The sequence below is a fragment of the Jaculus jaculus genome, chromosome 4, assembly GCF_020740685.1.
Source record: "Jaculus jaculus isolate mJacJac1 chromosome 4, mJacJac1.mat.Y.cur, whole genome shotgun sequence".
NCBI classification, from domain to species: Eukaryota; Metazoa; Chordata; class Mammalia; order Rodentia; family Dipodidae; genus Jaculus; species Jaculus jaculus.
The window spans coordinates 97,193,709-97,205,682 of record NC_059105.1 but is presented as its reverse complement, the minus strand read 5'-3'; the positions used below and the strand labels follow the sequence as shown (position 1 = coordinate 97,205,682).

The 11,974-nt window shown below is 35.0% G+C and overlaps 1 protein-coding gene across 5 annotated transcripts in view; it reads right to left on the bottom strand.

The window, feature by feature from the left end:
• Window positions 1–3,440: 3,440 nt before the first annotated feature.
• Gtdc1 (glycosyltransferase like domain containing 1) overlaps window positions 3,441–11,974 on the bottom strand; it is a 378,813-nt gene continuing 370,279 nt past the window's right edge. For all 5 annotated transcript variants that reach the window (XM_045148535.1, XM_045148536.1, XM_004651817.2 and 2 more), the window contains 3 exons: window positions 10,512–10,582; window positions 9,725–9,816; window positions 3,441–4,570 (listed from right to left, as the gene is read on the bottom strand). In XM_045148535.1, the coding sequence (XP_045004470.1) occupies window positions 4,487–4,570; window positions 9,725–9,816; window positions 10,512–10,582 (247 nt within the window). In that variant the 3' untranslated portion in view covers window positions 3,441–4,486. The remainder of the gene's footprint in view (window positions 4,571–9,724; window positions 9,817–10,511; window positions 10,583–11,974) is intronic.

Genomic DNA, 11,974 nt, shown 5'->3' with positions numbered 1-11,974 from the left:
TGACATCACACTGGGCAACTAACAGCACAATGCCATACTTTGAACTAGTAATGCTCCCATTGTGACAGGATAGCACCCTAAAGTGACATCACAATGCCATTTTGTCACATCAAATACCACACAGTGTCATCCTAAAAGAATGATAAAGGTACAGTGCTGTTGGGAGTTAAGAGCTCTTTTAACCTATCACATTTGCCTCTGAATTTTTCATGATAGAAATACTGCATTACTTAACTGCCTTCATTTTTCCTTCATTGTCTTCAAAAGGTAGTTCATAGAGCAATAGTTTCCTATTTTCAACTGTTGTCACATCAGCCTCAAGCAATGGAACTCATGGGCAGTTAAGTCTGACATTATCCACAGTATGACTTGTTTCTGTATCAAAGTGAAAACCTTGGCCCATGGTTGGTAGAGGGATGTCTTCTTATACAAAATTGGCATTTGGAGCAGAACTTGTCATTTTCTGAGGGAAATAGATGGTTTTCTGACTCAACTGTTAGTGTAGGAAGTGAAGAAATGTGAAGGATAGTACAACAACAAAACTCACCCCATGCTTCTCCAAGTATGAATAGCTCCAATCTGAACGGGACACCCAATAATGACATTTAAGACATGAAAGATACATAGAACAATGAGTAAGCCTTTCTGAACCATAACATAGCTTAAGAAATATGCTGTTGTGAGCTGGATAGATAACTCAATAGTTAAGGCACTTGCCTGCTAAGCCCAAGGACCTGGGTTCAATTCCCCAGTACCCATGTAAAGCCAGACACACAGTGGCACATGCACCTGGAGTTTGTTTGCAGTAGCTGCAAGCCTTGGTGTGTCCATTCTCTCTCCTCTCTGCTTGCAGGCAAATAAATAATAAAAAGATATAGGCTAATGATTACACAGTGAATGTGGCTTTCCTCACAGATCTATCTTGGTCTTTCCATCAGAAGTCATTAGAAGAGCCAAGATTAGCAAATTGGTGTTAACTCCTACCTCTTTTTAGTGTAATACTTTAATTACATATTTACACAGCTTTAAGCAGCAGGTAAAACTGTATAAATGTTTCATGAATAGCTCTGAAGGAAGGGAGGTACTATATCTTAATTTAGATTTTAAGATGAAACATGCCTATGTTGATGTTTACAATATAATCTCTTCAATATTAAATATAAGATCTGATAATAAATATTCCCCAATTTTCTGCTACACATAGGCAGGAAGGACAAACTTGTCAGTAGTCTATAAAAGAACAGGAATCATACATGCCAGAATCAAAGGACAGCAGCAACTAGAGTTTGAAGACTGATTCTATCACACATGGAATATAACTGAATACTTAAGTTTGTGTGTGTGTGTGTGTGTGTGTGTGTGTGTGTGTGGCTTATACTACTCCTGGGTAGCAGAAGCTTTTCCCAAAACAGATTTTACTTAAAAAAATAACAAGCATCATTAATACCCTCATTATACAATGAGATCTAGATGCATTTCAAGGTGTTGAAACTAATCTATGAGGTCTTCGATTGCCTAGGGGTCCCCCTGACTATGGGATCTGCTGTCAACTTTGTGTGGCACACTTGAAGAACTAAAAATCAGAGCAGACAATTCAAACCTAACTATATCTGAAGGATATGTTTCAAAAAGGAACATCCTGTAAAGTGTCTTTTCACCCACTCCCAATCAGTATAACATAAGTAAAGAACTAGATATCCCATTATTTAGTATTTAGGGCAAGTATCCTAGACATTCAAATAATTTTAATGTTTTATTTTAAAAGAATAAAACAAATATATTTTAAATATTTTATGTACTTTAAAATATAAAACACTTAAAAACATATTCAAACCAAAAATGTAGGTATTTGATCTTTTATGACACAGTAATTAATATGTCTATGTGTTTACCCAGTTAGCAACTGATTAAACTGATTTAGTACTTACTAACTTGCTAATACTTAATTTTACTATATCATGGGTGTTGAGAAGCATATGCATACACATACATACAGATACAACTTTTTAAGTATTCAAAAAACCACACATCTACAAAATTTTACTACTTAGATGTACTGACAACAAAATTAAAGGCACGTTTTAGCTGGGCACAGTGGTGCATACCTTAAATCCCAGAACTCAGAGGCAGAGGTAAGAGAATTGCTATGAATTTGAGGCCAGCCTTAGACTATATAGAGGATTCAAGGTGAGCCTGGGCTGCAGTGAGATCCTACCTCAAAAAAAAAAAAATTTTTTTTTTTATAATGGCAACTTTGATCTAAGTTTTTTCTTGAAAAGAATGGTGGGATAATTGAAACAAAAGGCAATCTGAGTTTATGAGTATAAGGACAAAAAAAGTCACACACATCATACTTGTCCACAATCAGGGTCAATATGTGGGATGTACCTTCTGAAAGACATTTAATTTTTCTCCCAACCAGTTAGTGAGAAAACACATATGGATAGCTAGTGTACATGTAAGATCTTATGTACCACAATAGTTTCAAAACAGTAAAACTAAGTATAGTTTCTAGTCATATATCTATTTTACCTCAAGATGATGTCATTTGTGTGATAGCACTTTTCTGACTAGATCATCTCACTAGAGGGTATAAAGTAAAACCTTGCACAAAAGACACTTATCCGTGGACTTCTTATTCATAACTATCTTTCATTTCATTATCAAATGGACCACACATGCTAGAGTCTTTGTTTCACAGTCTTGGACTGGGAGACTTCTGAGCTAGTTTCTGAGTACTCTGTTTATGGGCAATGATTACTTGTCCAGTAATCTCCCAGTAAGTGTAGATAAGAAGCCAATGGCATGGTGGGCCAACACACACTGTGGATCTCATATTAAATGGGAAACGAGACACAGATCCTTGTCCCTGCTTCTTACTCTTCCTGTTTTGAACTTTCCAGGAAGGTCTCATGGTTACAATTCTTTTTCTTGTTCTACATGACTGTACCTCTATCCTGAGGACTGCGTCAGGCTCCCTAACCTTACACTAGTTCCTGTTTCTACTTCGTTATATGTCACTTGGGTTCTAAGGAACTTTGGTACCACTACCTGTTCTATTTTGGAGGTTTATTAGAACTCCTAGTTTTTCTAGAAACAGACCCTAAGCTGGTCCTTGTCTGGTCACTTCTCCCTGGCTTCTCCTCAGTGCAGAATACAGACTTTACCCATTCAATAGCTAGGAAAGTTACAGTTCACCTGTGCATAAGCAGAAGATGGTTTCTCAACAGACTTTACCTTAATGAGTACAAATGTTTACCTCCTGCCTTCCAGAATGCAAAGACAATCTTGGAAATATCATAATATCTAGTAAACATTTGCAAAACAGATCTTTACTCATCTGGAAAAGAAAAAATTGTATTTGTTGCCTCTGACATAAGAAAAACATTCAGTGAGAAATACACAGATAGATGTACACACCTACATGTAAGTGAACATGCTAATTACAAACTGTAGTGGACACTTTATTAAAAATTTATTGTACAATCTAGTAAATCCAAACATTTTTTTCCACCATCAAATCCAGCAGCTTAACTATTGGAATCATAAGTGATTTATCTTGAAAAGATTACATTTGTAGTTGAATATTCTTGAAGAATAGTTGTATCAAATTAATGAGTTTTGTTAGGAGTAGTTTGGTTCCTCTATTATTTTCCTGGAAAAGATTCAAACAGGTATCTATCTCAGTGTTCATTTTCTGGGTGACAGGGCTCCACTGACTGTACTTACCATGTCTGTCCGAATTACAGCTGTTTATCTTGCAACTTTCTTTAACATTAATTAAATGCAAATGTAACGCTTGTGAATCATGGGAATACCTGCCAGACCCCTTATTAATACCTTCACTTAAAACTCCTGCGCCAGAGACTCATTAATTTGCTAAAAAGAAAGTGTTAAAGCAGTCCTTTGCCCACAACCGTTCTGAGATGGCTGCCCAATTAGTCCGGAAGCATTCTGAGCCTCCTTTCAGGGCCTGTGGCCCTTTGAGGACACAAGAAGGCTCCGATGATAACCTGGCAGCCCAGGTAGAAACTCAGCCAAGTGCAAGCGTTTGAAGCTGCAGTTTGGCTGCCATCGTGTCGGCAAAAAGAAAGAATTCAGGCACCATGTCATCTAGTACAAAGGATAAAAACGGATTCAACCGGAAATTCAATGTGGCACCACATATGGGATACATGAGTGCGGTTATACAACAGGCCACATATTTTTTTTGAACAGTCTCCTACATGTGATGCCGAGGACATGTGTAGCCATCATAACGTCTCTAGGAATCTGTATTTAATTTGAGTTGGGGTGGTGGCAGGGATTGGAGATCTGAAGCCGCCACAGGTTTGTGGCAGATGGCTCTGTGTCAGCTATGACAAGCAGCCAGGCTCAGCTTCCTCTGCAGATTTTCTTTTCTCTCTGATCAGGTAAATATGGGCACACTCTGGAAAGTTCTTCAGATTCTGCCTTAGGCTGCAAGTTTGTGACTTAGCCCCATCTGTCACAAATCTTCACTAGGTTCTGTTGTAAGCAGAGACCTGAATTTCCCGTGTAGGGCTGCCCACGAAAACTGAGCCACTTCACCCTGTAAGGGGGGGGGGGCGAGAAAAGAAAGCAGTGAGGAAGCATGAACCACCGAATCAGAGACGCCAGCAAAGCCAGACTGCAAGCTCACATCACCCAGACCCACAGGATTCCAAAAAGCCACCAAACGCACGGTTCTTGAGTTCCATCACCTCAAGAAAGCCCCATTTCTGACTGGTTTAAAGTGTCACTGTTTCTAACTGGAGGAGGAAGCTTTTTACCAGTGGGGACATTCTGCTACACACAATTCCTGGCTTACCTTATGGGGGATAGCAATCAAAAGTTTATCATTCAACTTTTAACTTTTCTAAACAGAAGGTACATTACACTCTTAACACATAGTTTGGCTAATGTGAATTTCACTTTTAAGTAGTGAAGTCACAAGATAAATGTCCTTACTATTACAAAGAATTTATAAAGTGCTTCTCATTTACAAATGGGTTTATATTCGTTATTTCATTATAACACTACCTCAGGGGGAAAATGCTATTATGGTTGAAAAAAATTCTAGATTTGTAGATGAATCATATAGAGGATAAAAAAAAATAATCACCCACAGCAGAAAAGACAAAACCTGCAACCAATCTGAGCCTGCCAAAGCTTACTGTATTGGGGACTTCCTGATTTTATATTATTTAGACAAATCAAAGGAAAACTAAACCACACAAAATCAAGGGGGAAGGGAAAAAGGAAGGGGAAGAGAGAAGAAAATGAGGAAGGAATACGGGAGATAAGAAAAAAAGAGAAAAAGGTTGAGAGTGAGAAGTTGCCTTACATTTTGATGTTGTGCCTTGAGAAATTTTGGTAAGTTCTTAAAATATCACAAATACCATTTTTTTTAATTTTTAAGGAAAAAGTAAAGTTTTTTAGAGGACTGCTAATACCAGTGAGCAATGCCTTGTCTATACCTAGAATATAAACTCAAATTAAAAGGGGCCTCTAAAGTGACTGTCTCCAGAAGAGAACTTAAAAGTGGCTTGGCTGTGGTTTGGATAGATGTAGCCTGACATCATTAAGGGAACCACAAATGGCTTTTCTGGGCATTGAGTCTGCCTTGTAAGCTTAATCAATGCTTGGAATTAGTTTTAGGCAGAAATCTGAAAATTCTTCTTTCCTCCAAATAACAGAGTTTATAAAGGTCTCAAATGCTAAAGAACTTGAAGAAGACAAATCGACAGCTACCCTCTGAAAAATCTTAAAAAATGGCTGGCCCCTCTCAAAAAGTAAAATAGTCTTGCCCCACTGTCTGTGAACAAACACCCCCCCACCCACCCACCCTAGTGATTGCTCAATCTATAAATAAGAGCAAATGAGAAATAGACTAAATTCCTCCTCACAGTTCAGATGATGTCTACTCTAAACACTGGCTCTATATTTTTGTTCTTGTATCAGTACTGATAACAAGGGTTATAGAGTTTAAGATCAAATGATTAATGGTTGTCTGACAATATACAATACTGAACTCAAATAACTGTTGGAAATGTTCAGTTAGTAAAATGGAGGCAACCCAACCCCCCTGTAATCTTATGGTGTAGACTTGTTTGGTTTGAAAAGTGAGTGTAGGAAGTCAACCTATTGCTGGCTATCTTACAATTTCTTCTAGAAACTTTTATTCCAGGTAGGCAAGAATCCAGAGGAACTCCCTACTGTGGATAAAATGAAACCTATTTTTTTCTTTTTAAAAATTTCATTTACTTATTTATTTGAGAGGGAGAAAGAGGGTGGGAGGAGGAGAGAGAGAATGAGAATGAATGAATGTGTACACCAGGGCTTCCATCCACTGCAAACAACTCCAGAAACATGTGGCATTTTGTGCATCTGGTTTTTACATGGGCATTGGGGAATATAACCTGGTTCCTTAGGCTTTGCAGGAAAGTGCCTTAACTGCTAAGCTATCTCTCCAGTCTGAAAATTACTGAGCAGGACATGTTTTCATGTGACAAGAAAGTTACAGTCAATGACTAACTCATATATGTAAACATTTTAGGAAGAGTTTTAATGTCATTTTTTAAACTAAGAAAGTGGCTTTTGAATTTTTTAAGATTGAGAAACATTTAATTATATCATGTGTTGAATTTCTTTAAAGATCCTAAGAAAAATGTGTGTGTGTGTGTGTGTGTGTGTGTGTGTGCGTGTGTGTGTGTATGAAGGGAGGGGAAGGGAGATGGAGAAAGGAAAGAAGGAAGAAGGGAAAAGTGTGCACACTTGTATGCACCTGAGGACTTTAAATAACTCAGGCCAGAAATCATTTCAGGTGAGAGTTATGGCCACGAAGTTCTATAGCAGAAAGTGTCACTTAAAAAATTCCATTTCTGGGCTGGAGAGATGGCTTAGCGGTTAAGCGCTTGCCTGTGAAGCCTAAGGACCACGGTTCGAGGCTCGGTTCCCCAGGTCCCACGTTAGCCAGATGCACAAGGGGGCGCACGCGTCTGGAGTTCGTTTGCAGAGGCTGGAAGCCCTGGCGCGCCCATTCTCTCTCTCCCTCTATCTGTCTTTCTCTCTGTGTCTGTCTCTCTCAAATAAATAAATAAATAAATAAATTAAAAAAAAATTCCATTTCTGTTTTTCAGTTACTACAATTCTGTTTCAAATCCTGCTGCATGTTATAGCTCCTAAACTCTCATTGAAAACATAATGTCTCAAGTGAGAAGAAAGGCAAGTGTTAGTAGCCTTATTCTAGTCATTAAATTTCTAAGTATCATCCCATATGAAAAATTATATCCTAAAGTGAACTTTATATTGTAAAAAGTTGAAATGGTTTTAAATATAAACTTTTAATACCAAAAAAATAAGGTGTGAAAATATAAAAGTAACAAATTAAAGAATTCTGTGACATTCTATCCTTTTAGATCTTAGAAGAATAAGCTTTATAAAAGCAAAACAGCACTGTACAGTGGAATAAATCTTATAAAAAGAATCCTAACATTCTCTTCACAAAACAGTCCTCCAAAAATCGTTTATTAGTGCCTAAGAAAAGTAGGCAAAAGCTGTTGTGGGAAAGTTATCATAATTTAGTTAAGAGATATTCTTTCAACTTTGTACCTAAATTTTATGGTTAGAAAACCAAATTTATGCTCCTTTCTAATTTTAAACTCAACAGCTTATAATGTACCACTTCCTCTTAATAATTTCATCTTAAAACTTTTTGACTACATGATTTTATATTAATTTATTTAATCTTTTGGTTATCTTTTAGATACAACATCAGTAACATCTACAAAGAAGGATATATAGGAAAGTATGTTACAACAAAAGTCTACTGTAAAATACTTAAAAATAAATTACACATGTAAGTACTTATAAGTTAGTAATTTATAAAACTTTAAGATAGAGGATTTTATGATGGAAAATTAAAAACATATACGGCAACATGTAGTAATTCAGTGAAGTAACATTTACAGAATAAATTATTTTTTAAGCTTATGAAGAATTTTGTATATTAACATCATACCACTAAACTAACATTCTTTTAGATTTTTTCCAGAGGTTGTTTTGTAAAATAAACAATTATGGTCCTGTTATGGCAGTAACTATATTAAAATATTTTAACTAGAGGTCTGCTGCAGACAACTTGTTGCAGTAACTTTTGAAATGGTTAAAAATTCACAGATGTAGGGCAACAAGATTTAATAAGGCCAAGTCTGAAGCAACATTAAAGGCAGATACATTTTGATAGTGGAAATATATTTGTAAGTACTTCAGCAAAAATTCACTGGGAGCTTAACAAAACATTAATTTAACTATGAACTCAATGAAAATAAGATTATATCATATATGGCAAATGAATCTGTTTATAGTAATATTTACTATATTTCCTTAATTTTCATAATCTGTATGTCTGGATTGCCCATCACAATCTGATATGTGTTTTATATGAACATAACTACTATTGAACTTTAAACATGAGGAAGTACTGTGGTGAGCCTTGGAGGTCTGCATTCTCTGAGGCTCCACATGTGTACGATACAATGGTATTGACTCAGGAGTGATGCTGAAGCCTGGAACTGTGCAGTCAGCATTTTAAACTATTATGAGCTACCTTCTGAACCATTGCCAAGTTAATAGACAATGAAAGATAATGAGCTTGAAATTGGGTGTTAAATTGCATTTTTGGTTCTCTCCCTTTTTCTTGAAGTTTAACTGTTTCCTGGAGTAACAAAGTCATGTTTTGATATATCACTAGGTATGTATGTGTGTATATATATATATATATATATATATATATATATGTATATATATCTCCATGAGTAAAGGTGAAAAAAGGCAGAGCATTGTATTTTATGTAGGAGCTTATATATTAACATAGAAAAGTGAAAACATGCTAAATTATAAAACTGCTAGATTGTAAACTATATTAAATATATGTATGTAAAATAAAGATGCTATATTCACAGGTATAGAAAGGAACATTACTCATGGCCTAGAGTTACCTTGCAACTCATAAAGCAGTTTTATCCCACTTTAGTTATCTATACTTTTAGGTTTTGTTTGTACCATTTCAACAATGTAAAATTCTTCATTCAGGTGAGGAAAGCAGATAATGAACAGGGGGCCCAAATGAACATGCTATTTATATATACAATTTTCCTTCTGACTCTAACATTTAGAGCTGGGGCTGATGGTCTTGATTCTAAACAAGCTGAGGATTTTTATGTCATGTTATTAAAGAGGATGAGGAAAAATACTCAACTTCTGAAAGACATCTTTAAAGTAGTTCAGAAATGAACACCAAACTTCACTAATATCATTCACCTGCATTTTTTGAGGACTTAGAGGACATTATGATAGGAAGAAAGGCTTATTCTCATTAGTATAATTGTAGTATCTTTCCTTTACTTCCTTTTAAACTAATGAGTTACATTAATCCAGGTTCATTTTTATAAGCCCCTTAGGACTAAATGTAAAGGACAGTGATCTTAGAAAACAATAAATTTTAAAAAAGCATGTACTGTGCATTAAGTGCACGTATTTCATAAGACCTGGGTTAATACAACTAGCATTCAGTTTAATTAATCCTTGTTAGTGTAACAACTAATATCCCTCCTTGCATGTTTCCTTTAAACATTAGTATTTAATTAAATGTTTTTTTTTAAAAGATTTTTCTTTATACTTCAGTATGGCATTTATATCATGTAAATTTCTTCTCAGTAACTACCTTATAGAGATGTTTTCGTACAATATTTGGTCTCTTACAGAAATTCTGGAGCCTTTTTGAAAGCTGTTCAGGTGTGGAATACAGATATTCAGCTGCAGGAAAAACAGATACATTTTTAATGAAACAAAAACCTCAAAGCACACACTTGATATTAGTCACTTTACTAATTAAAAATGCATATTGCTCTGTGCTGCCTTGTGTTTTACATTATTTAAGCATGATTTTATAAGGTTACCTCAGCTCACAAGGATGTTTAATGCTAAATAAGACTGTGTAGTTGTGCTGTTTAGACATCTCCTCTGGGTGATTAAAATACATTATTCTAATGTAACACAATGCATATGTGACATATTTAGTGATGAAATTTTTTTCCAAGAACTGACACTATACTTGTATGTATCCTGTACAACAGTTGCATATTATTAACTAGTCAATTGTTTAAACAATTTGGTATGATTTTCAGTCCTTGATTTCTCTCAGTATATATCATTAAAAAAATCTGCAAGCAATTGCAGCAACACTGACCTGCTTATAAAATTCTATCATTATGGGATGTGTAGGCTAACAATGGAGAATGCTGTTTGAAAACTTGCTTTTTCTGTTATCTTAAAAGAGCAGATGGTAAATATAAGCTTGCTCTAATGCATTAAAACACATAAAATTTTTCCTTAATACTAACATGTTGACTTGCCACATAAACAATCGCTCTTGCTTGAGTTTATTTTTAAACTTTTAGTTTATCATAGATTAAATTACAACAAGGATGAAAGTATATTGGAATAGCTACCTGGAAATATTTCGGGATAAACCAAATCTTTTGGACATAGTGGGTAACAACCACAGTACACAGCTTCTAACCTAAAGAAAATCCAGAAAGAGGACAAAAACATATATAAAAAGACATTAATTAGCATGGTAGCCTGAAAGTGGTTTTTCTTGCCTAAATTAACAGTATGAGTTCAGAGTTTACTGGGATAAAAAACAAAAAACAAACAAAAAACCCAACCATGGTCGGCAGTACAATCGTAAAAGCCAAAGTTGCTCTTTTAAAAGGTTTTATTGATCATATTCAAATTTCATAGAACAGAACCAACAGCATATGCTTTGTTCACTGAATTAATCAAAGCTCAGCGCTGCATTTTTTTTTGTTTTTAAAATACTGTTTAACACATTTTATAATCAGCAGATAAACACATGTAACAACATGGTAAAGTATGGACAGCTTTTCTTAATAATGTTGCAAAGTCTCAGAATGTTCATTTTTAAAAATTTGTTTAAATAAAATAGTAAATACTTAAGCACAGAAACTGCAGAAATGATCGAGGCACTTCTAAAAGCAGCAGAAAAAAAATTTACAATCTGTTGTGATGGGCTTTTTCATTTTAAGCTCATGCTTAACAATTTATCATGCAAAATGTAAAAGTCTTCCCTTTGTTGAAAAACTATCCTAAAGACTACTTTAATGAACATTTTACTTTGTTAACTAAAGATTTAGCTCACTTTCTATTATATAAAAAAAGAATACTTTTACTATTAAGCAAACAAACATAAAAGTTTCACTTTTTGACCCGTTCCCTGGGAGGCTCTGCTTCCTGTCTCACTGGTAAGGGTTAAATAGAAGGAAGGTACTGCCCCTTGATGGCTCTGTTAGGTCAGCATAATGCCTATTGATCTGACACATAATAAACTTTGAAGATACCACTGTCATTTCTGTTGGCTAGAAATTATGCAGTGAAACAGAAAACACTCTTTAAAATATGTTTATTTTATGAGAAAATTTGAATCGCATCCAAAATGTTGACCAAAGGCGGAATTTATTTTGAACTGCAGAATTTTTTTTCAGTCCAAGAATAATCTGAAGTCATGTCAATGTTTACCTTGTTTATTTACAGTGACAAAGTGCATGCAATTTAAGCTGTTTTTAAGTGGGTGACGTTTTCCTCATTTTTATTATGTTAAGCTGAAATTAGTCTAAAGGAAAAAAATTTGCTATTTACTTTGAACTAGAAATTTTGGAAAACTACTAAATTCAAGTTCTGCTTGAGAACTGATAAATTACCAAATGGCATAATAGACATGCAAAGGTTCTAGTCATGAAGGATTAGTTTCAGAATTCAAACGAATACCTAACTCTTTTTTCTACATGTGTGTGGTAAACATAGCATTTTTTTATTGGAAGCACAGCTATGAGCCATAATATCCTGCAGGACAGTCATTAAGAAACTTAAGACACAATTCATGAACCAAAAG